At 34.7% G+C, this 27,559-nt stretch overlaps 1 protein-coding gene across 3 annotated transcripts in view; it reads right to left on the bottom strand.

Annotated features, from left to right (window-relative positions):
• Positions 1 to 27,559, bottom strand: part of CNTLN (centlein) — a 323,167-nt gene that overhangs the window by 214,005 nt on the left and 81,603 nt on the right. For all 3 annotated transcript variants that reach the window (XM_024760487.1, XM_024760489.1, XM_024760488.1), the window contains exons 3-5: positions 26,556 to 26,640; positions 7,292 to 7,426; positions 6,504 to 6,683 (exon numbers count right to left, since the gene is read on the bottom strand). In XM_024760487.1, the coding sequence (XP_024616255.1) occupies positions 6,504 to 6,683; positions 7,292 to 7,426; positions 26,556 to 26,640 (400 nt within the window). The remainder of the gene's footprint in view (positions 1 to 6,503; positions 6,684 to 7,291; positions 7,427 to 26,555; positions 26,641 to 27,559) is intronic.

Raw genomic sequence — 27,559 nt, 5'->3', positions numbered from 1 at the left:
AAAAAAAAAAAAAAAACTACCAAACAATAATGAAAAACATTAATCTACAAATCCAAGAAGCTCAACAAACTCCAAGTACTATTTATAAACAGAGAGATCCACGAAAAGACACATCATGGTAAAAATGCTGAAAGCCAAAGACACAGAGAAATTCTTAGAAAACAAAAGAGAAAACGACTCATCATTTCCAACAGACTTCAAAAAGATTAGCAACTGACTTTTCTTCAGAAATAATGGAGGATAGAGACAATGAGATAACATATTCAAAATGCTCAAAGTAAAACCTTGCCAAAACAGAATACTATATCCAGGAAAGCTAGCATTTATAAATGAATGCAATGAGTGACACCAGCAAAATGGAGAGTATGCAGCTCCAAGCACTCTTGCAGAAACATGGAGGAAAAATAGCAGAAACTGTTAGAACCAATGTTGCAAAAACTCTAGAGAGCATTCAAAATTTTACAGTAACAAAGAAAATGCTGAACCAAGAAAAAAGCAACTTAAAAACTGGATAACAGATTTGTGAAGTTTTTATTTGCCTTTCCCCACCTTATTCTCAGCACACTAGCCATCTTAAAGCCAGGAATCTTAAAACAGTATAATTCATATAGTGGCAGTAGCCAATGTTCCCAGTAAGGAATCCTTCCTGGTTTGAGAGAGAGCAGAACAAACTTTCCTAGCAAATTACTGTATGTGTCTGTTCTAATTTGTCTAGGGGTGACCTGAAGAAATAATGCAAAGTGATTATCTCAGACCTGACTGGGAACACAGACTGGAGAAGTGGAGAATATGGTTCAAAAATGCCATAAACTAATAAACCACAGATTCCTAGGGCAAAAGATGACTGGTTGAGATATTCAATACAATGCCTAAGTCATGGGACTAAACTCTGCGGGAAATTCTTTGGGAAAATAAGATGTTCAAAAATACTGATACATATGGGAATGTTCTGAAATCCAAACATATGCTCATAGAAAGATGCATATTCACAAAACTCCAGAGCTACCCTATGCTTTCACTTTGGGATTACCCCTGAGCTTAGTGTAAGTCTGGAAAAGTATTAAAGGAATGTCCCATTGGAGAGCCAATCTACAAAGACTGGGGGAGAGATGTGTTCTGTATCTCTGTGTGTGTGTGTTTTCGTTTTGTTTTATTTTTGTTTGTTTGTTTGTTTTAGCTCCTGTCAGCCAAGGAAAACTTCTGTCACAACAGGAAGAGACAAAAGCAAAAGAACGGAGACGTCAATGACTCAATAGAACAAGGACTAGAGACTGTGCAAAAGTAAATTGGAAGATAAAAAGACTATCATACCCTTCAGAAATTGAAGAAGCAGCAAAGTCTTGGGAAGGGGTAGAATCTGATTTCCAGAGTTATAACATTATAAATTTGCTATCACAAATACCCAATTTTCAACAACAACAAAAAATCACAAGGCATACAAAGAAACAGGAAAGTATGGCCTATTCAAAGGAACACAAAAATTAACAGAAACTATCCCTGAGAAACCTCAGATTTACAAGGCAAAACTGAGCTGAAGAAAAATATGTAAAAAGCACTAAAGTAAATCATAAAAACAATGTATAAACCAAAAGGATATCAATAAAGAGCTTGAGATTATAAAAATGAATCAAATTCTGGAGGTAAAAAGTATAATAACAAAAATGAATAATTCACCAGAGGGTTCAACAACAGATGTGAGCAGGCAAAAGAAAGAATCAGCAAACTAGTGAACTTATTGAATCTGAGCAGCAGAAAAAAAAGAATGAAGAAAAGTGAATAGAGCCTATGAGAACAGTGGGACACCATTAAGCAGACCAATATATACATGAAGGGGGTTCCAGAAAGAGAAGAGACAGAAGAAGGGGCAGAAACAACATTGAAGAAATAAGAGCCAAAAAAGTCCCAATTTTGATGAAAGATATGTATCTATAAAGCGAAAGACCATAACAAACTCCAAGTAGATTAAGAGAAAGAGACATACATTAAGATACGCTAAAATCAAACTTATGAAATTCATCCAAAAACAAAGAGAGAATCTTGAAAGTAACAAAAGAAGGTGACTTGTCACATACAAGGGATTGTTAATGAGATTAACAGCTGATTTCTCATCAGAAATCATGCAAGCCAGAAGACAATGGGATGATATATATATAAAGTGTTGAAAGAAAAAAAAGTCAACATTGAATTCTATACCCAGCAAAAGTGTCCTTCTAAAATTTTACATTCACATATAAAAGCTGAGGGAGTTCATTATTAAATCTAATGTACAAGAAATGGTAATGGAATTCCTTCAGATAGAATGTAAGAATATATAATGATAACTCAAAGCCATATGAAGAAATAAAGGCTCCAGTAAAGGTAAATACATGGTCAAATATAAAATCTAATACTGTTTTATATTTGGTTTTAACCCTACTTCTTTGGGAAGAAGTAAATCATACATAATTTCAGAGACATAAAAAATTATAAATCTATATTATAGGGCACACATTTTATAAAGATGTCACTTGTGACAACAATAATTTGAAATGGAATGAAAAAGCAATATAGCAGAACAGTTTTGTATGCTACTGAAGATAAGATGGCATCAACTGAAATTATATTGTTATAAGTTTACGATGTTAAATGTAATCTTCAAGGTAACAACAAAGAAATTATCAATAGAATATACACCCCAAAATGAGAAGGGAATCAAAATGTGCCATTACAAATAATCAACTTAACACAAAAGAAGACGGTTATAGAGGAAATGAGGGACAAAATAATCTATAAGACATACAGCATATAAGTAATAAATTGGTAGAAGTTAGTCTTTACTCACTAGTAAGAACTTTAAATGTACATGGATTAAACTCTCCAATCAAAAGGCAGACACAGAATGGATTAAGAAAACATTATACAACTATATGTTTTTAAAAGAAACTATCATATCCAAAGACACAAAAAGATTGAAAATCAAAGGATGAGAAAAGATATTCCATGAAAATAATAAACAAAAGAGAGTTAGGATGGACATAAGAATATTGGACAAAATAAACTAAGTCAAAAACTGTTATAAGAGACAAAAGAGGACATAATATATTGACCAATGAGTCAATTCATCAAGGTATACTTACTATAAGTCTACAATAATCAATGTAGTGTGGCATATGCATGAGGATAAATGTATACATCAAAGGAACAGAATTGAGGTCCAGAAATAAACCCTTATATTTACAGTCAACTGATTTTCAATAAACATGGCACGATAAATTCAGTGGGGGAAGAACAGTCTTTTTTAACAAACGGAGCTGGGACAACTGAATACACGTGCAAAAGAATGAAGCTGGATTCCTATCAAACATCATATTCAAAAATTAACTCAAAATGGATCAAGACCTAAAGGTAAGAAATAAAACTCTTAGAAGAAAACATAAGTGTCCAACTTCATGATCTTTGATTAGGCAGTGGTTTATCAAGATGCATATCTGAGATGCATCTGAGAATGCCCAAAAGCATGGGCAACAAAAGAAAAAGGAGATAAATTAATTATCAAAATTTTAAACTTTTGTGTTCAAATACTACCATTAAGGATGTAAAAAACAACTCAGAAAACTGAAGAAAATAGTTTCAAATTATATCAATAAAAAGAGGCTTGTATCCAGAATATATGCAAAAGAAATGATTTCACATTTCTTCAAAGACATGCAAATGGCCAATAACATATAAAAAGATGACCAGAATTATTAGCTATCAGGGAAAAGCAAATCAAAACCACAATGAGATGCCATTCACATCCACAAAGATGGCTCCAATCAAAAGGATAGACAATAACAAGTGCTGACGAGGACAAAGAGAAATCAGAACCCTCAGTAACTCCTGTTTGGAATGTAAAATAGTACAGCTGCTTTTGAAAACAGTCTGACAGTTCCTCAGAAGCTTAAAAACAGAATTATCACATGACCTAGTAATCTCTCTTTGGTATGTACCTATGAGAAATAAAAATGTGTGATGTATACACAAAATATTGTACACAGATAATTGTAGCAGTATTATTCATAACACAAATGTCCTTCTACTTGAGATAAATGAATAAAATGTAGAATATTTATATAATAGAATATTATTAAACTATAAAAAGAATGAAGTACTGATACATGTTACAACATGGATAAACCCTGAAAACATTATTCTAAGTGGAAGAAGTCAGTCACAAAAGATCATATACTATAATTTCATTAATGTGAAATGTTTAGAGCAGATAAATCTATATATAGAGAAAGGCCATAAGTGGTTATCTCAGGCTGTAGAGCTAAGGATAAATGAGGAGTGATTGTTAAAGGTTACAGGGCTTCTTTTGGGGATGATGAAAATGTTCTAAAAGTAATTTTGATAATAGTTGCACAACTCTGCATAAACTAAAAACTATTGGCCTGTACACTTTAAATGGATTAAACGTATGGTATGTGAATTATACACCAAAAGGAAAGAAAGAGATAGTTTTCTTACTGACAATGTAATTATATAACTTAGAAAAATCTAGAAAATGTACACATTTTTTGAACTAAGACATTTGGGGAAAATTGTTGAAAAGAAGCTCAAGATAATTCAGTAATATTGCTGTCTTCTAGAAATAATTAATTAAAAATATAATTTAAAATATTATTCAGCAAAAAAAAATATTTAGCATAAAACAATATTTTAATATTAATAGCTAGGAATAAATCTAATAAAAATGAAAGTACCGTTTTAAGAAACTTACAAAACCACATGCCACATTCTTAAATAGCAGGATTATAATTCTTCCAAAATTAATTCATAAATTAGATGATGCTCCAACCTGCTTTCTAACAGAATTTTTCAGTAAAACTAATGAAATGATCCTTAAATATTATTAGTGAAGAGGCACACATAGGGCTCATGACTTACAAAAAGAAGAATAAAGAAGTAGATCACCCTACAAAATAATGAGTAAAATTCTAAAACTACAATACCTAAAACCATGAAAATAACAGGAAGTCCAGAAACAAACCCAAACATACCCATGGAAACTTAGAGATGTGAGAGAGACTGAATCAGAAATCAATAAACTACTGAATAAATGGTGTGGAAGACCACACCCAAAAATGAATTCTAAATAGATTAAAAATGTTAGGGTAGGGAATACTTAAGAATATAAGACTTCTAAAACAAAAACATTAGAGAAGGAAATAATAAAAATGACTCTATAAAAATCCACAAATTTTTGAATGTTTAATTCACCTTATTCAAGACTCACTGAACAGAAGGTATGTGTGGTATATATATATTTTTTAAAATATTGCTATCTAGAATAAAGAATGCTTACAAATTAATAAGAAAAGATAAGCACTCTAATAGAAAAAAAATTCAGAACCGAAAATCACAGTAAATCATAGAATGGACTATTTGAATGGCAAATAAGGAAATGAAATCATCAAAAAATCATGCAGCTATGATTGATACAAGGAAGTACAACTTACCCTTATGACACTACCAAACTGCTTAAAGGCGGTAGGGAAGCAGAAACTGATATAAAAATAAGAAAACAAATGTGCCAGAATTCACTCCTTTCAATGGCTCAGTCATTCCCTGATTGTGCACTAACAGAATTACTGTATGTATTTCCTTAAATATCTGCAATGAATAGATTCACACACTCAGAAAGACAAATCCTTAAATAATCAGGCACACATGCATACACTCACACACACGTATAGACACACATATCCATTCTTACTATATTTTAATAGCTATATATATATATGTGTGTATACTTATGTTATATATTCTTCTTAAGCATGTATACATAGAGGAACTATCATATTTACTAGCACTAAAATTTGTCTGAGGCCTTTTCAACAAAATCTATGTTAAAAGAGAAACCTGAAATTCGGTGGGAAAAAATGAACAAAAACATTCTCAAGACCAAGAGAAAGCTACAAGAAAATATTATTTTGAAAAAAAACTGATCAAAAAGGATATAAGAATATTATAAAGATTGATTGCACCTTTTATCTTCTATAAAAATAAAATTTTACGATGAATAAGGCCCTCTCAAGCCAAAGAAACACATATAAAACACATGTGAGTATTTTTAACTGTTTTGTGCTTTTTTTACATAGTTTTTAAAGGGCCTGGAAAATACAGTATTAAAACTATATTGCAATGAATCCTAGCTATATTTATAAATTTAATCCCTAACTGTAAAAAGCCAAAATTCATCATTCTAAATATGTTTTTTCAAAACATGTTTTATTTCAAAATGCAACAGCCTTTATTTTTTAATGATTACATTTTAGATAAGTATTTGAAGTCAGTTTCCTGCTTTGCAACATCAATTTTTAAAAAGCTGTGGGTCTTAACTGAAGGAATATAAATTAATGCTAGTCCCCACTGGTGGATATGAATATATAACTTGTTATTTAAAGAAAATAACATGTAATAAACTTCCTGTAAGAAGTCAGATCCAAAATAACAGCACAGATTCCATTCTCATTGCATACCTTTATTTTTGCATCAATGCTATACTTTTCTTTTCTCCAATGTGCTTCCTGCTTCCTCAGTTTCTCCAGGTCATTTAGCAGGTCAGCGCAGTAGGTACTTAATTTCTCATTTTCCTCCTTCAGATTTTTTATAACCAGTCTGTTTTGCTCTTCCTTATTCTGTACACACTCCTTAGTGTCCTGTAGAACAGTACCACAGGGGCCGATAAACAAAACAGAATGAAACAAACCAAAAAACAGGTGAGAACTAATCAGCAAATATAAACTGTACAATTTTACCCCCACAGCAGCTTCTATATCTGATGGCCAAGGTCACCTGTATACTTTTATTGGCCTCTTTTCATGCAGGTGGATGGGTCATATTTTTTCACTGGATGACAGCTTTGATGAGTACACATTTGCAAAGAGCCCATTAATTGATCAAGCTGCCTTTGATGCTGTCCCCAGCTATTTTTGAGACCCACACAGACATATCCTCCCAGACCAGGGTTTTATCAATTAATAATGCCAGTCCCATCAGAATCTAATTACAAGAAGCCACATATTCACACTCCTACTTTCTTAGCTCCATTTCCATCATTAACTATTTATCTTAAACTTATAAAGCTTAGAGTCTTAGCTTTAAAGCATCTTTCTCAGAGTTTCTGCATGTGAGAAAACTGTATGGTACAGCAGGGCCTAAGGCAATTTTTCCTCCAAGCTTGTCACTTTCTGTGCCACAAAGGCTGACAAAGCTTTAAGTAGGACTTCAAAGAAAGTACTATAAAACTATGTACAAGTCAACACACCTTAACTTCTTGACTTTTATCTTTAAATTTCTTCTGCAAGTCACTGAATTCTTTCCTTAAGAAAGCATTTTCTTCATCTACTGCAACCTTCCGTTTTACAAGGTCATTTATTTCCTGTTTTAGTCCTGATTCTCTCTATGGAAAAAAGCAAAATTACTGATGAGCTGGTATTTCTAAGAAAAAATAATTTTATGTAAAAAGTTTTAGATTTTGACTGATAATATTAGAATTAACTACTTTTCATAATAACATCCATTATCATAATACTCATTTCCTATGACATGCCCAGAGATTTTCAAGTAAAATGTGCAAATCTGGTACTGACTTACTAGTTTAAGATGAAGAACCCGTTAAAAACTGGATACCAAATATTAAGCCACATACAGAAAGCAAACTTTTTGGATTTCTGTGTGTAATAGGAAAAAAACGAAATTTTACAAAACATTCTAATTAAAGAAAATGCTTATGTAGCTAAAATAAGAATTATCCTCTATTTTACTATCATTTGGAAGAAAATATTTTTTAGAGAAACGAATACAGTTTTGTGAAAGCATAAGCAATTTTAAAGAATGAAAAATGGAAAGTCTGCCTTGATACAAAAAGTATCTTGCTCTGTAGAAAGAATATTCAGAATATTAAAATTGCCATAATTTTTAACTGAATATTCTTCTCACCTACCAGAGTAAATGATATCTAATTGGAGGATGTATCCATGACTCAATTCTTAGTTTCCCTCTTTTCAAATCTTTACAGCTTTTCCCTCAGAAAATTTACCCACTCTCTTGGCTTCTGATCTCATCTCTGTCTGAAAGACTACCCAATCCATAAACCAGCCCTGACTCTTTCCCAATCACCAATCCCACATTTCCAGTTTTCTCTAAAATACCTCCATCTGAATTATCTGCTGCCATCTCGAACCAACATGCTAAAACAGACATCCATGTCCTGATATTAACTCTTTACTAAACTTACTCAACTTTTGTCAACCCACTCATTTTTTCAACCAATATTTGAAACTAGTAGCTCTTAAATGTTTTTGCAGTGTTTAATTTAGAATTTCTATTTTATTTAAACATTATTAAATTCATACTTGATATATGCTTTGTTATATTTTACCTTTATTATATATAGTAAAACTACATTATTTTTTAAAATTTTTATTGGAGTATAGTTGATTTATAATGTTGTGTAAGTTTCTGCTGCACAGTAAAGTGAATCAGTTATACACATACATATATCCACTCTTTTTTGTACTCCTTCTCCATATATGCCATTATAGAGCATTAAGTACAGCTCCCTGTGCTATACAGTAGATCCTTATCAGTTATCTATTTTATATATAGTAGTGTATGTATGAAACTTTTATTTCATCTCTGTGTATACTGGGTCATGAAGTAAAATGTATTTTTTTCAGTGTGGGGATCACAGTAATAAAACATTGCCTTTGATTATTTATATTAAGAGGTGGCATTACTAGTTCATAGGCTATATGCACTTCAAGAGTTCTCATAGCTCCACATGTGCACCAACATGACGCTCAAGCTTGGTAAGTTTTTACAAATGAGATATAAATGGTACCTCATATTAGTTTTAATTTTTATTTCCTATTTTAATTATTAAGGCATATCAAAATGTGTTTGACATCAATCAAACAGCATAAAAACAGATGCATAAACATGACCCATCCACAATTCACAGCCTATTTTTCCTTTCTCATCTAAGTCTCAGCCTCCTTCAATATTCAATTTCTACCTCCTCAATGAAGCTTTCCCCAGCTATCACAGTAATTTCTGCTATTTCTAAATTTCTGTATTGCCTACATTATTCATTTGACACATAACAAATTACCTAGTCTTACTGATTATCTATGTACACATACTATCTCTCAAACTAGATTATAGTAAATGTTTATGAATGAGACTGACACTGAATGATAAATTCAATCATATGAACACTAAGACTGAAATACCTACAGGCCTATCCTTTCAAAGGGGAACTGACAAAAATTGAGCATCCTCACCTGTTCTGGAGACTATCAGGAAGGTGCGACACTAGATCAAATGATTTAAGGTTCAGAAGGGTTTGCCCAATAATGTGAACTAAACTTAACTTGACAATATAAATGACACCAATAGCAAGCCCTTTCATGAAAATTATTTAATATATTAAAATGTTGGCATTTGAGTGAATTTAGTAATCCACAGGACAAATATAGACTTAATTTCTAAATAAAAACACAAAATACAGTGGGAACTTAGTTAACCAAAACTATCAAATTTTGATAATTAGTTTAATAATTGGTATTATATATTATAATCATTAAAGTAATAAGTTATACAAAGATGTACTCCCAATGGAAGAGGACTGATAAACTCTCAAAGATCTGTTAAATTTTGTATAACTCCAAACATTTTCCTGATAAAATATACTCTCAATGATCTAGTTTCTATAATGAAAGCACAGGTATATATAGTTACAATTCATTTATTTTGTTTTCTTTTTTACTGAGGTATAGTTGATTTATAATATATTATATAAGTTTCAGGTATATAACATGATTCACAATTTTTAGAAGTTATATTCCATTTATAGTTATTATTCAAAATGGCTATATTCCCTGTGCTGTACAATATATCCTTTTAGCTTATTTACATTATACATAGTAGTTTGTACCTCTTAATCCCCTACACCTATCTTGTCCCTTCCCCTTTTCCTCTCCCCACTGGTAACCACTAGTTTGTTCTATGTGAGTCTGTCTCTTTTTTGTTATATTCACTAGTTTGTTTTATTGTTCAGATTCCACATGTAAGTGATATCATATATTATTTGTCTTTCTCTGACTTACTTCACTAAGCATAATACCCTCTAAGTCCTAAATTTAGCTTCATGAAACCTTTTCAAACAAACTTTTCTGGATACAGCAGAGTACATTCTTAATGGTCTGCCTTGAGTTAATATTAAAATAGCAAATAGAACTCAGAGGAACCATAAAGCATAAAGAGTGACAAGAGGAAGTATGTCTGAAACAAATAATTTATTATGGATAAGCCATGAAATGAATAATTCAAAAGAAGTCTACAGAGTAAGAAGAAAATGATCGTGAATATGAAGCATTTTTGAAAAAAAGTGGGGTGTGGCAGCAGTGGCACAGAAGACCTAAAACTGTAGGAGGCAATACTTGAGCATAGTTAATATATTATTTATATAACCTACTTTCAAATGCACATAAAAATTTTAATAAAAAAACAGAAAAGTAATGAAACCACAACAACTAAAACAATGGTAAATGGAGAAAGGGGAAGGGGTGAGAAATTAAATGTAAATAAGAACCAAAACTTATCTATGAGCTTCCTAGAAGGTAAGGAAAAAGAGAAATATAATGTTTAAAAAAATCATCTAATTGAATACAATACACTCGGTTATTAGCAGAGTCATGTTATCTAATATAATACTTAAAGGAGAAATTTATTACAAGATTTACTTTATAACTAACAGCAACAAAGGTAAAGCATAGTCTTACCAAAAGAAGATATATGGCAATTTTTACACTATTATCAATAAAATATGTTATATTATTAGATTGTTCTATGAAAGGTTTCCTGCAACTAGTTTAAAAAAAATCTGTGTGTGACTTTCTAGTAGTTTGACTAGAAACATAGTTAAGGTTTAAATAAACTAAAGGAATCATCATTCTTAACTGTTACTCTATTCCACAGACTACAAGTTTAGAAAAGTAATGGCTATTGAACATTACTCAGTGGAAAAACAAAAACATAATGGAAGGACTTCTGGCTTCCAATCCAGGATGTAGGAACTTGGAAGTTGTCTCTCCTTTTCACACAACATGAAAAAAGCTGAGCAAACTGAAAATCAACACCTCTTCCTAGAGTCATCAGAGAACTGAGGTCACAGGGCAAATTGCTGTTCCCAAAACTAGAGAGACAGGCAGATACAGAGAATGACAATTTAGCAGAGCAAAAACCCAGAAGAAAGGAAACTCCATGGAAACCAGTAACAGGGTAGGAAAATCAAATTTGCAATTAACAAATTACTGGAGGATCAGTGTGGACATATTTGAGAGTTTAAATGTCTGGGAGGGCCCAGTCTAGAGGAGTTCCCATAATTTCGTGAATTCTACACACAGGAGCACGATCGGATTGTCACTGTGAAGATCAGAGAAAAGTCCCTTCCTGCTTTCTGTGGGAGGAGAGGGAACACAGACATTTAAAAATATGCCCTAGCAGGGAGGAGTCAAGATGGCAGAATAGGAGGATGTAGAATTCGTTGCTCCTCGCAAGTACATCAAGAATACATCTACAAGTAGAACAATTCTCATAGAGCACCTGCTGAACATTAGCAGAAGACTTTGGAACCTAAAAGGACAAGAAAAATCCCCTCACAACTGGGTAAGATTAAAGAAAGAAAAAAAAAGAAAAGAGGAATCAAAAATGGGACTAGCACCCCTGGCGGGAAGCTGAAGGTGAGGAGAGGTCCCTGCAACTCAGAAATTCTAACTCCCTCGTGGTGGGGAAATCAGCTGGGAAAGAAAAGGACCTTCGGGGGAATCAAAGGAGAATGCAGCCATTGGTCAGTGGAAGGCAGGACAAAGTAAGAACTGCACACATGGTCTACACCACAGCTCTGTGCATTTCAGCCTGAGTCATGAGTCACCTATTGCAAACAAGGTCTGGGTGCTGGAAAATGGGGTTTGGAGTGAGGACCCAGGGAGGGGACAGCTGTTGGCTACAAAAAGACAGCCTGAAGGGACAGGAGTAAGGAGCTCTACAACCAGGAGAGTTTGTGGGAAAAGTTCCAGACACCATAGAAGCAAGGCGTCACTCTTGAGTGGTGTGCAAAGGGTGGGGCCACCATTACAACACCTTTGCAGCCGGCTTCTGCCTCCCCGGGCACAGCAGAGGGGACAGGAATGAGGGAAGCACAGCCAGGAATGCCCCTAGAGGAAGCGTGGTCTGCCTGGAAGGTGAAGTGCCACTGCTGAGTGGTGCATGGGGGCAGGGCAAGGCAGCCACCACCCTCACACGCCAGCTCCTGCATCCACGGGTACTGGGAGGGGGACTCCCACCAGAGCCAGCGCGCCACAGTCTGCTGCAACCGCCTGCTGGTCCCGGCTGCCGCAGGTAACTCACACACACCCCAATTGTGGCCACCCCCCCAACTGTAGCCGCCGTACCCCTCCCTGGCCTGAATAAGTGTGACCCAATCAGCTGCTGCTTCCACTCCCTCTTGCCTGGGCAAGGAAGGAAGGTGGCGCACATGCAGAGAAGGGATCAAAACCGAAGCTGAGCCCCAGGGACAGTGCAACTAAGGAAGAGGAACGGAAATCTTTCCATGCAGTTGCAGAAGCTGCAGATTAAATCCCCAAGATCGGGTTGGTAAATCTTGCATCTGTGAGACACCTGAATAGATGAGTGTTCCAACAATTGAGTTCAGTATAGCCTTCACAGCAGTGGACTTTGAGGGCAAGTACACCTGAGAGTCAGGCCAGATCAGACTCTGAGCTGACCCCACAGTGCCCACAGCAGGTGTAGAGACCTATGCAGAGGTATTGGAAGGCCTCCCTGGGAGGCGGGGATTGGCTATGGCTCACTGTGGGAGCAAGGACACTGAGAGAGGATGCCCCAAGAAAATATATTTATTACTGTTATGCTTTTATTGTTTGTTTCATTCTGTTCAGTTGTTGATATTGTTGCTTTAATTATTTTTTATCTTTTATTCTTACTTTTTTAATATATATATTTTTAATTTTTCTATTTTTATTTTACTTTTTGGTTGTTTGGGGGTTTTCCTCTGGTTTTGGTTCTTTGATTTTTGTTTTATTTTATTTTTAATGCTTTCATGTATATATTTTATGTTTTCTTCACTTTTTTGTTTGCTTCCTTTCTGTTTTATTTTTCATATTTTGTTATTACTTTAGTCCATATTGATTTCTCTCATTTTTGAATTCTTTTGTTTGTTTGTTCTCTTATTTTTTTTCTGTGTGTGTGCTGTGTTGTTGTTGTTGCTGTTCGTTTGCTTTTGTTTTTGCTATTTGTCTTAGGCTTTATTCCTCTGTTAGTTTTCTTTACTTTTCGGGTTTTTTTCTTTCCCTTTTCTTCTTATTTCTCTGGTCACACTGTGAAGCTTCCAAGGTCTTGGTTCCCCGGCCAGGGGTCAGGCCTGGGCCTCCATGGTGTGAGCACAGAGTCCAGCATGCTGGACCACCAGAGAATTCCCAGGACCAGAGAATACTAATTGGAGTGCGCTTTGCTGGAGGTATCCATATCAACACCAAGACCTGGCTCCACCCAACTGCCTGCAGGCTCCAATGCTGGACACCTCACACCAAACAACCAGCAAGACATGAACACAGCCCCACCCGTCCACAGACAGGTTGCTTAAAGTCATACTAAGCTCACAGACTCCCCAAAACACATGACCTGATACAGGTCTGCCATTAGAGGCAAAACACTCAGATCCACCCACCAGAGCATAAGCACCAGTCCCTCCCACCAGGACACCTACACAAGCCCCTGGACCAACATCACTCACCACAGGGCAGACCACAGAAGCAAGAGGAACCACAACCCTGCAGCCCACAGAAAGGAGACCATAAACAAAGCAGGTTAGACAAAATGAGATGACAGAGAAATATGCTGCAGATGAAGGAGCAAGGTAAAATCCCACAAGACCAAACAGATGAAGAGGAAATAGGTAATCTACCCGAGAAATAATTCAGAGTAATGATAGTAAAGATGATCCAAGATCTCGGAAACACAATGGAGGCATGGATCAAGAAGATAAAAGAAATATTTAACAAGGACCTAGAAGAACCAAAGAACAAACAATCAGTAATGAATAGCACAATAACTGAAATGAAAAATACCCTAGAAGGAATCAATAGCAGAAAAACTGAGGCAGAAGAACAGATAAGTGACCTGTAAGACAGAATGGTAGAAATAACTGATGCAGAGCAGAATAAAGAAAAAAGAATGAAAAGAAATGAGGACAGTCTCAGAGACCTCTGGGACATGAAATGCACCAATATTCGAATTATAGGCATCCCAGAAGAAGAAGAAGAGAAAGGGAAAGGGCCTAAGAAAATATCTTAACAGATTATACTCAAGAACTTCCCTAACATGGGAAAGGAAATAGCCACCCAAGTCCAGGAAGCACAGAGAGTCCCATACAGGATAAATCCAAGGAAAAACATGCCAAGACACATGTTATCAAGCTAAAAAAATTAAATAGGAAGAAAAAATATTAAAAGCGGCAACGGAAAAGCAACAAATAAACTACAAGGGAATCCCCATAAGGTTATCAGCTCATTTTTCAGCAGAAACACTGCAGTCAAAAAGGAGTGGCAGGACATATTTAAAGTGATGAAAGGGAAAAACCTACAACCAAGACTACTACTCTACCCAGCATGGATCTGATCCAGATTCAATGGAGAAATCAAAAGCTTTACAGACAAGCAAAAGCTAAGAGAATTCAGCACCACCAAACCAGCTCTACAACAAATGCTAAAGGAACTCTCTAGGCAGGAAACACAAGAGAAGAAAAAGACCTACAAAAACAAAACAATTAAGAAAATGGTAATAGGAACATACATATCGATGTACATCAAACATACATATCGATGTACATCGAACAATACATCGAACATGTATTGAATGTACATACATATTGATAATTACCTTGAATGTAAATGGATTAAATGCTCCAACCAAAAGACAAAGACTGGCTGAATGGACACAATAACAAGACCCGTGTATATGCTGTCTACAAGAGACCCACTTCAGACCTAGGGACACATACAGGCTGAAAGTAAGGGGATGGAAAAAGATATCCATGCAACTGGGAATCAAAAGAAAGCTGGAGTAGCAATACTCATACCACACAAGACAGACTTTATTATTATTATTATTATTATTTTTTTTTTGGCTGTGCCGGGTATTACTTGCAGCAGGCAAGATCTTCGTTGCAGCATGCAGTATATTTAGTTGCAGTACACGCGCTCTTCATTGCAGCATGCAGGCTTCTTTCTAGTTGTGGCACGCAGACTTCTCTCTAGCTGTGGTACATGGGCTCCAGGGCACGTGGGCTCTGTACTTGTGGCACACAGGCTCTGCAGTTGAGGCGTCCAAGCTCAATAGTTAAAGCACGCAGGCTTAGTTACCCCACAGCATGCGGGATCCTAGTTCCCCAACCAGGGATTAAACCTGCATCCCCTGCATTGGAAGGTGGATTCTCTACCACTGGACCACCAGGGAAGCCCGAAGAGAGACTTTAAAATAAAGACTATTACAAGAGAAAAGGAAGGACACTACATAGTGATCAAGGGATCAATCCAAGAAGAAGATATAAGAATTGTAAATATTTATGCACCCAACTTAGGAGTACCTCGATACATAAGGTAAATGCTAACAGCCATAAAAGAGGAATTTGACAGTAACACAATAATAGTGGGGGACGTTAACACTTCACTTACACCAATGGATAGATCAGCGAGACAGAAAATTAATAAGGAAACACAAGACTTAAATGACACATTAGACCAGATAGACTTAACTGACATTTATAGTACATCCCATCCAAAAGCAGCAGAATACACTTTCTTCTCAAGTGCACACAAAACATTCTCCAGGAGAGATCACATCTTGGGTCATAAATCAAGTCTCAGTAAATTTAAGAAAACTGAAATCGTATCAAGCATCTTTTCCAACCATAACACTATGAGATCAGAAATCAATTACAGGGGAAAAAATGTAAAAACCATAAACACATGGAGGCTAAACAATATGCAACTAAATAACCAAGAGATCACTGAATAAATTAAAGAGAAAATCAGAAAATAACAAGAAACAAATGACAACAAAAACATGACAACCCAAGACTTATGGGATGGAGCAAAAGCACTTCTAGGATGGAAGTTTATAGCAATACAATCTTACCTCAAGAAACAAGAAAAATCTCAAATAAACAACCTAACCTTACATCTAGAGCAACTAGAGAAAGAAGAACAAACAAAACCCAAAGTTAGTAGGATGAAAGAAATCATAAATACCATAGCAGAAAAAAATGAAATAGAAAGGAAGAAAACAATAGCAAAAATCAATAAAACTAAAAGCTGGTTCTCTGAAAAGTAAACAAAATTCATAAACCTTTAGCCAGATTCCACAAGAAAAAAGGGAGAGGACTCAAATCAATAAAATTAGAAATGAAAAAGGAGAAGCTACAGCTGACACCGCAGAAATACAAAGGATCATAAGAGACTACTACAAGCAACTATATGCCAATAGAATGGACAACATGGAAAAAATGGACAAATTCTTAGAAAAGGACAACCTCCCAGGACTGAGCCAGGAAGAAATAGAAAACATAAACAGACAAATCACAAGTAATGAAATTGAAACTGTGATTTAAAATCTTCCAACCAACAGAACTCCAGAACCAGAAGGCTTCACAGGCGAATTCTATCAAACATTTAGAGAAGAGCTAACACCTATTCTTCCCAAACTCTTGCAAAAATTGCAGAGGGTAGAACACTCCCAAACTCATTCTACAAGGCCACCATCACCCTGATAGCAAAACCAGACAAAGATATCACAAAAAGATAACTGTAGGCCAATATCACTGATGAACATAGACACAAAAATCCTCAATGAAATACTAGCAAAATGAATCCAACAACACATAAAAATGATCAAACACCATGATCAAGTGGTGTTTATCCCAGGGATGCAAGGATTCTTCAATAAACACAAATCAATGTGATACACCATATTAACAAATGAAGAAGAACAAAAACCATATGACCATCTCAACAGATGGTGAAAAGGCTTCTGACAAAATTCAACACACATTTATGATAAAAAAAACTCTCCAGAAAGTGGGCATAGAGGGAACCTACCTCAACATAATAAAGGTCATATACGACAAACCCACACCCAACATTATTCTCAATGGTGAAAAACTGAAAACATTTTCTCTAAGAGCAGGAAAAGGACAAGGGTGCCCACTCTCACCACTATTTATTCAACATAGTTTTGGAAGTCTCAGCCATGGCAATGAGAGAAGACAAAGAAATAAAAGGAATACAAACCAGAAAATGAGAAGTAAAACTGTCACTGTTTGCCAATGACATGACACTATACATAGAAAATACTAAAGATTTCACCAGAAAACTACTAGAACTAATCCATGAATTTGGTAAGGTTGCAGGATAAAGATTAATGCACAGAAATCTCTTGCATTCCTATACACTAATGATGAAAAATCTGAAAGAGAAATTAAGGAAACACTCCCATTTACCATTGCAACAAAAAGAATAAAAAATCTAGGAATAAACCTACCTAGGGAGACAAAAGACCTGTAGGCAGAAAACTATAAGACACTGATGAAAGAAATTAAAGATGATACAAACAGATGGAGAGATATACCATGTTCTTGGATTGGAAGAATCAACATTGTGAAAATGACTATACTACCAAAAGCAACCTACAGATTCAATGCAATCCCTATCAAACTACCACTGGCATTTTTCACAGAACTAGAACAAAAAATTTTACAATTTTTATGGAAACACAAAGACCCCAAAGAGCCAAATCGATCTTGAGAAAGAAAAACAGAGGTGGAGGAATCAGGTTCCCTGACATCAGACTATACACAAAGCTACAGTAATCAAGACAACATGGTACTGGCACAAAAACAGAAATATAGATCAATGGAACAGGATAGAAAGCCCAGAGATTAAACCCACGCACCTATGGTCAACTAGTCTATGACAAAGGAGGCAAGGATACACAATGGAGAAAAGACAGTCTCTTCAATAAGTGATGCTAAGAAAACTGGACAGCTACATGTAAAAGAATGAAATTAGAACACTTCCTAACACCCTACAAAAGAAAAAAAACTCAAAATGGATTAAAGACCTAAATATAAGACTGGACACTATAAAACTCTCAGAGGAAAACAAAGGCAGAAAACTCTGTGACATAAATCATAGGAAGATCTTTTTTGACCCACCTCCTAGAGTAATGGAAATAAAAACAAAAATAAACAAATGGGACCTAATGAAACTTAAAAGCTTTTGCACAGCAAAGGAAACCATAAACAAGATGAAAAGACAACCCTCAGAATGGGAGAAAATACTTGCAAAGGAAGCAACTGACAAAGGATTAATCTCCAAACTACACATGCAGCTCATGGAGCTCAATATCAAAAAAAGAAAAAGCCCAATCAAAAAAATGGATGGAAGACCCAAATAGACATTTCTCCAAAGAAGACATACATATGGCCAACAGACACATGAAAAGATGCTCAACATCACTAATTATTAGAGAAATGCATATCAAAACTACAATGAGGTATCACCTCACACCAGTCAGGATGGCCATCATCAAAAAATCTACAAACAGTAAATGCTGGAGAGGGTGTGGAGAAAAGGGAACCTTCATGCACTCTTAGTAGAAATGTAAACTGATACAGCCACTATGGAGAACAGTATGGAGGTTCCTCAGAAAAGTAAAACTAGAACTACCATACGACGCAGCAATCCCACTACTGGGCATATACCCTGAGAAAATCATAATTCAAAAAGACACATGCACCCCAATGTTCATTACAGCACTGTTTACAAAAGCCAGGACATGGAAGCAACCTAAATGTCTATCAACAGAGGACTGGATAAAGAAGATGTGGTACATATATATACCATGGAATATTACTCAGCCATAAAAAGGAACAAAACTGGGTCATTTGCAGAGACATGGTTGGACCTAGAGAGCATCATATAGAGTGAAGAAAGTCATTAAGAGAAAAACAAATATCGTACATTAAGACATACATGTGGAATCTAGAAAAATGTCACAGATTATCTTATTTGCAAAGTTGAAAGAGAGACAGAGACGTAGAGAACAAATGTATGGATACCAAGGAGGAAAGGGTAGGGGTGGGAGGAACTGGGAGATTCAGATTGACATATATACACAATTGATACTATGTGTAGAACTGATAACTAATGAGAACATACTGTATCACACAGGGAACTCTACTTTATGCACTGCAGTAACCTAAATGGGAAGGAAATCCAAAAAAGAGGGGATATATGTATAAGTACAGCTGATTTATTTTGCTGTACAGTAGAAACTAACACAACATTGTAAAGCAACTATGCTCCAATAAAAACTAATTTAAAAATAAATTAAAATAAAATTTCTCCAAAGTATATATTTCTTAACAAGGCCTCTCCTCAAGAGAAATTATTTTACCAAAGCCTGCTGGGATTTTACCAGAGAATAACCAACCCCCAGGATGTAAAAACCCAACTCCAAAACCCTCTAGCCTTCCAATCTTTCCTAAGGGAGAAAAAACTGAGAAGCACTTGTGAAGGTCAGAGCCTAGGGGCACAAGCTCACTAGAAGACTGAGACCTAAACATAAGACTATGAAATACTTCCCGTCCCCAGACACCTCACAATAGGTTTCATCAATAGGGCTTTGGTATAATAAAAAGGTAATACAACTGAAAGAACTTTGTGTTTCAGATGATATCTAAGAAGTCTCTCAAGAAAACAAAATAGATAAACAGCCAGACTCATTGAGAAAAAAAGGGAGAAGACTCAAATCAATAGAATTAGAAATGAAAAAGGAGAAGTAACAACGGGCACTGCAGAAATACAAAAGATCATGAGAGATTACTACAAGCAACTATATGCCAATAAAATGGACAACCTGGAAGAAATGGACAAATTATTTGCAAATGAAGCAACTGACAAAGGATTAATTTCCAAAATTTACAAGCAGTTTGTGAAGCTCAATAACAAAAAAACAAACAACCCAATCCAAAAATGGGCAGAAGACCTAAATAGACATTTCTCCAAAGAAGATATACAGACTGCCAACAAACACATGAAAGAATGCTCAACATCATTAATCATTAGAGAAATGCAAATCAAAACTACAATGAGATATCATCTCACGCCAGTCAGAATGGCCATCATCAAAAAATCTAGAAACAATAAATGCTGGAGAAGGTGTGGAGAAAAGGGAACACTCTTGCACTGCTGGTGGGAATGTGATTGGTACAGACACTATGGAGAACAGTATGGAGGTTCCTTAAAAAACTAAAAATAGAACTACCATATGACCCAGCAATCCCACTACTGGGCATATACCCTGAGAAAACCACAATTCAAAAAGAGTCACGTACCAAAATGTTCACTGCAGCTCTCTTTACAATAGCCCGGAGATGGAAACAACCTAAGTGCCCATCATCAGATGAATGGATAAAGAAGATGTGGCACATATATACAATGCAGTATTACTAAGCCATAAAAAGAAACGAAATTGAGCTATTTGTAATGAGGTGGATAGACCTAGAGTCTGTCATACAGAGTGAAGTAAGTCAGAAAGAGAAAGACAAATACCATATGCTAACATATATATATGCAATTTAAGAAAAAGAAATGTCATGAAGAACCTAGGAGTAAGACAGGAATGAAGACACAGACCTACTAGAGAACAGACTTGAGGATATGGGGAGGGGGAAGGGTGAGCTGTGACAAAGCGAGAGAGAGGCATGGACATATATACACTACCAAACGTAAGGTAGACAGCTAGTGGGAAGCAGCCGCATAGCACAGGGAGATCAGCTCAGTACTTTGTGACTGCCCGGAGGGGTGGGATAGGGAAGGTGGGAGGGAGGGAGACGCAAGAGGGAAGAGATATGGAAACATATGTATATGTATAACTGATTCACTTTGTTATAAAGCAGAAACTAACACACCATTGTAAAGCAATTATACCCCAATAAAGATGTTAAAAAAAGAAACCCAAATAAAAAGGACACCAAAGCAAACGTTAGCCTTTGCTAAACAAACAGTAAACACAGCCTAACCCCTAGCAGATAAACATAAAACCTCACACTAAAGACCTTTCTCTCAGTACATTTTACCCATTTGGTTAATTTTATGTGTCAACTTGGTTAAACCACTCTCCCCATGATAACCAGTTGTTTTTTGTTTTTTGGGTTTTTTTGCAATACACAGGCCTCTCACTGTCGTGGCCTCTCCCGTTGCGGAGCATAGGCTCCGGACGCGCAGGCTCAGCGGCCATGGCTCACGGGCCTAGCCGCTCCATGACATGTGGGATCTTCCTGGACCAGGGCACGAACCTGTGTCCCCTGCATCGGCAGGCGGACTCTCAACCACTGCACCACCAGGGAAGCCCAAATAACCAGTTTTTAATCAAACACCAATCTAGATGTTGCTGTGAAAGTGTTTTGTAGATGTGATTAACATTTAAATCAGTAGACTTTGAGTAAAGCAGGTAACGCCTCCATAATGTGAATGGGTCTCATACAACCAATTTAAGACCTTAAAAAAAAGAACTAATCCTCTGAGGGGGAAGGAATTTGCCTCCAGAATGCTTTTGGGTTCAGCTGCAATATCAACTCTTCCCTGGGTCTCCAGTTTGTTATGCAGAATTTAGATTTGCCAGCCCACAACTATCAATACATGAAACAATGCCTTAAAATCAACTTCTCAGTCTCTCTCTGTCTCTCTCTCATATCTTTATTTATCTATCTATCTAAACACACACACACACACACACACACACACACACACACACACAATTAGTTCTGTTTCTCTGGAGAATCCTATTACAGACTTTGTTCCTGTTTAGGACTTCGGTCTTAAAATTGCAAGGACTTGGATTCTGCCAAGGACCTGAATAAGCTTAGAAGGAGATTCTTCCCAAATTAAGCCTCCAGATGAAAACATAACCCAATCGAAAACTCAATTACAATCGAGATAATGAACAGAGGACCCACCTAAACTATGCCCAGACTCCTGACCCACAGCAATTTAATAAATGTGTACATTCTTTTAAGGCTTTAATTTGTTATACAGCAGGAGAAAAACCAATGTACCACAAGATATTTTCCTGAAGAATTTATAATAGAAAATAATAGAGAAAATGGTTATGAAACATAAACACTGGAAATCTTGACAATATAAAAAAAATACAACCAACAATGCTAAGAACAGGAAATTACGTCCTCCAATTACTCTCTTTAAGTTCACTTCAAAATGGAGGAGAAAGGATGAATAAGTAAAAATTTGCTAATTTTCTCATTTTCTTTTTACAGTATGCGTTGAGAGATACTATCCATATTTTTAAGAATATGTTAGCATCAAGATGTATAGTGTTCAAAGACAAGTATCACATGATATCACTTATATGTGGAATCCAAAAGAATGACACAAATGAACTTATTTGCAACACAGAAACAGACTCACAGACATAGAAAGCAAACATTGTTACCAAAGGGAAAAGGGAGGGCTGGATAAATTAGGAGTTTGGGATTAACAGCTACACACCACTATATATAAAGAAGATAAACAACAAAGACCTGCTGTATAGCACAGGGAACTATATTCAATATCTTGTAATAACCTATAGTGGAAAATAATCTGAAAAAGAATATATATACATATATGTATACACACATATATATAACTGAATCACTTTGCTATATACCTTAAGCTAACATAAGATTGTAAATCAACTATACTTCAATTTTAAAAAGTATAGTGTTAAATATTATATATAAAATAATAAATTTAATCACAAGAAGAACTGATACAGACCCTAAACCTTCCAAATTATCAACGTAAGAGTGCATGCACATATACACACACACACAAATGAAGAGAAGACAGATATGTGGCAAATTTTAAAAAGACAAAGAAAATACTAAAGCAGAAAGCATAAGGTCAATCAGAGAACATAGATCAAATAAGTATATCAGATCTTACGCAGATGGAATAAACTTATCTTTAAAAAGGTAAAGACGTAAATGTTGAGTCAAGACACAAAGTTCAACCAAATAGTATGTACAAGAGATTCATCTAAATATGCAATGTTAAAGGATGAACAAATATATAACAAATTTAACTGAAAGAATGCTGGAGGAAAGAGAATAGTTTAAGAAGAAAATTAAGATATAATCTGAATGACTAAAGATGAAAAAATTAGAAAAAATGTATTAAATCTTGTTATCTTCTTGATCTCATGGTCTCCACCTTCAACTAGAATTCTGTTAACTAAATTAAGTCTCCTTGTATTGTGTATTTTAATTTCCTTCTCCACTACTTTCAAATATTTTGCCTAACATTTTTTAAATGCAAAAATTTCTTTCTCTGCACTGTTAAATTTCCTCATTTGTTTCCACTACTTTCTAAGAATTCAGTGATCTCTTAAAATGTCATATACCATTCCACTTGTGTTGCTTTCTAAAATCACTAAAAACTTCGTGATTGTTGAATTTAATATTTTTTCACAAACCCCATGAATTTTGTAACATTTTACATTAACCACCTTTTGTTTCTTGAAACTGTCCTCTCTCAATTCACGACATATGATATTATACTTCTCTCTTTCTACTTCTCTGAACAGTCTTTTTATCTCTTTAACCGAAACTTGTTCTTCCTCTCACCCATTAATAATATCAGCAAATATCTAGTTCTTAGAATTCCGTTTAAAGTCTTCCCTCTAACTATAACATTATATATCTATATATCAAGGAGAAAACTCCTTCCCAAGGATTGGATCCATGCTTTCAATGGTTTGCTTAAAAATCTCTAAATGGAATTCCCACCAATAACTAAAACACAAATTGTCTAAAAGAAGCTCAGAAGTCATCCTCACAGTAAGTTGTACCTCTTTATAATAACCCTCTTTCTGACAACAACACCACTGCTCTCCTGGATACTCCAGGCTGAAAACCTAAGAGTCACTTTCAAATTACTGTCGGTTCCTTATGGTTCTAATTTATATATCTTTAATTCTTGCAAAACTAATAGTTCAGGTTCATGTTATTACTCTTATACTATGAAATAATCTTCTTACAGATCATTCTACTTTCTGCTTTTCTTTTTCTAATTGTATACTGGATTATCAGTTTTATTTTCAGAGATTACAGATTAATTAACTTAAGTGAATGAAAAGCTTAGATAGATTCCTTTGGCCTGTAAGTCCAACTACTTCATTCGAGCAATAAAGGCCTTTCCTTAATACAGGTCCAATATAATATTCATCTTAGCCTACACTGCTACATATTATCTATGAAACAAACTATAAATTTCAGTATCACCCAAACATACTCTACACTCCCACCTTCAAGAATTTTGCCTGATGTTCACCATGGACAAATCCTCCTATAATCTCTACCTATTAAAACCATTTGAATACCTTAAGACCTCTCCACAGAATTTAATCTCTCCTTCCTTTGAATCTTTATAGCACTCTGCTTGTGATTCTCTCATGGCACTTAAAATACATTGGTTTTATTCAATTTAAGTCACACATTTAAAAATATTCAAAGAGCATCTATTATAAATCAGGCAATATGGTAAATATTAGATGTTGGGTATAAAAGGGTCCCCACCCTCACAGAACCTTAATCTAATGTAGCAGAATATGGTTACTTGCACCTCACTTTTATCCCCACCCTACTGCTCATAGAGACTTAGAAATCATTAAAGGCAAGAAATTTAACTCTGAATTTTCCACAGTACCATCACAAGATAATGTCTACATTTAATACAGCAATTTGTTGAATTAAACTGAAAATATACCCTGTAGAAAGTGACAACCATTATTGTACAAAAGTATACATGGTTTAGGCTAAGAAATTAAAGGCCCTAGAAAACAAATTAGGTGCCTAAAAAACAAATAATTTCTCTCATGGGCATTTAATATTTTATGAGCTAAACGATTCTACTCAAAAAGTAAATAGTGAAATAATATCTACCCAAGGAAAAGGAAGTAGAAAAAGAATTTAGCAAAGACAAAAGAAAAATATATTGTCATTTAAGAAAGTCAACATTTTTTATAATGTTATGCTATTACTATCTAGACCTGGTAAACTAAGCATTCCCTAAAGCATTGCAAACTTAATGCCAAAGGATATCAAAAAGAGTGCCAAAATCCATTCTCCTCCACAGAACAGACCTGTGACTAAGGAAGACATTGCTCAGCCTGGATCTACATTTTCCCAAATCCCCTGAATCTTGCGGTGGCCATGACTGGCTTTTCTCAATGAAATGCTGGTACAAATGATGTCTGCCACTTCCAAGTCTTAACATTGTATTTATTAGGCAGCTTAGACTAGCCTAATTAATATACGAGGCATATGGCAATAATTATCTATATTAAAATTCATTTGGATATTGTTTTATATTCGAGTGGCAAATACAACTGTTTTTTCCCAAAATAAACTAAAAAGTTATTTTTAAAATTTTATCACTATAGCACCAATTATGACATTTTCATAAGGAAAATACAATGCTGGAAAAGGTATAAATTTCAAATTTATATGTCATATAGGAATCTATATTCAATTTTAGAACAAGTTTATATGGATGTAGAGAATGAACAAATTATTTAATCTTTTACCTACATTAACTTCCATTTTTAGTCCTTTAATAAAACAACTTAATAACAATAACCAACCTTAGATGAAAGTTCTCATGATTGTTTAATTGGCTAGGAAGGAAAATAGAGTAAGAAGTCGGAAGAGCATAGGTGCCAGAAAGAACCTTCATTTAATCTAGAAAATACAGATAATTTAGCCTATAAAGAGCTACTGGGTATAAAATGAATTTAAATATTATATCATGATATAGGCCATTCTTAAATTTCTTTCACCTTTATTTTTAAGATGTTAATACCTTGAAGATTATTCCTGGAAGCAATGACAACATGAATTTTTGTAGTGATAATATACTGAGTATATAATTACATATTATTTAAAATATATAGTTATATATAATTGTATAATTACAATTATAGAATTGCATAATTTGAAAATGCAAGTTTTCAAAAGATCAAATAGAATCATCCCAGTTGTTAAGTCTTTTCTACAAATTAAACCGTTTTAAAATTTCTAAGTTTCAGAAGTGAATGATAATTGCTAAAAAAAAAAAAAGCAGATTTCAACAAAAAGTGATTGACAGTTACTACTATAAAATTACAATATCATCTTAAGAGTTTTATTGTATATATAACATAGTCTATTAATTCAGAAAACAAAGAAAAACTGACTAAAGTACTATAGTAACCTGACTATAGTAATAGCTTGACATAAAGACCCTGATATTCTTTATGAACATTATTGCAAAAAAATTTTTTAATATTTTTAAAGACCTACTACCTGGAACAAATATTATAAATTTAGTATTTTCTGTTGTAACACCAACCTGTTCCAATTCTTCTATTTTAGCATCCTTGACTTGCAGAATTTCTAAAACTTTTCTGTCTTTTGCTTCAGATTTCTGTTTTTCTCTAGAAACAAAAAATATATATATTAAAATTTTATTAGTCATAATTGGTAGCCAATTCTTTAAATTTTCACATCCTGATAATGAGTATCACATTAAAATATAGAAAATTAAATTATCAGAAGTTGACAGCCCTTTCAGAATTCATCAGAAACCATATGGCAAGTGACAACAACTTACAACTGCTGACAACTAAGACAACTTCATACTAAAAAAAAGTTTAGTTTCTATATTTAGATGTATTACAAAACATATTAAAACACATTTAATCTTGATTATAACAGCCACTATATCATAAATTTAAAATAATTACTGAATATGTCAATATGCTCTTGTTAATGTAAACGCTTTATATATGCAATTATGTTAAGAATAAAATAGTTATCATTTTTTAAGTAAAAGCCTCAAAAGAGAGAAAACTAAAGACTTACTAATAACCAACATTAAATAAATGGGGGGGGACTTCCCTGGCGGTCCAGTGGTTAAGACTCTGCACTTCCAATGCAGTGCACACAGGTTCAATCCCTGGTCGGGTAACTAACATCCCACATGCCGTGGGGTGTGGCCAATAAATAAATAAATAAATGGGGGAGAACTGTATTGGGTGTTCAGTTATATATATTTTTAAACTTTAAAAATAGGTAAAATAAATGAAATCTGTACCTAAATCACTCATGAATCACGAAGTATACAGGTAGGAAGAAAGAAAGAACCCTTATTTAAGAAAGAGTGAGATGAAGCAAAGGAGTTTAGAAGGCACAGGGGATATTAGAATTAAGAGACACCAATCATAAAAGCATACCACTGCTGGTGACCAAGATGGCAGAGTAGGAAGACCCTGAACTCACCTCCCTCCCTGGACAACATGAAAATTACAACTACTTATGAAGCAACTATTTATGAGAGTAAACTGAAGACTAGCA

This window comes from Neophocaena asiaeorientalis, unplaced genomic scaffold (genome assembly GCF_003031525.2).
Source record: "Neophocaena asiaeorientalis asiaeorientalis breed wild unplaced genomic scaffold, Neophocaena_asiaeorientalis_V1.1 scaffold174, whole genome shotgun sequence".
Lineage (NCBI taxonomy): Eukaryota > Metazoa > Chordata > Mammalia > Artiodactyla > Phocoenidae > Neophocaena > Neophocaena asiaeorientalis.
This window is presented reverse-complemented; position numbering and strand designations above follow the sequence as displayed.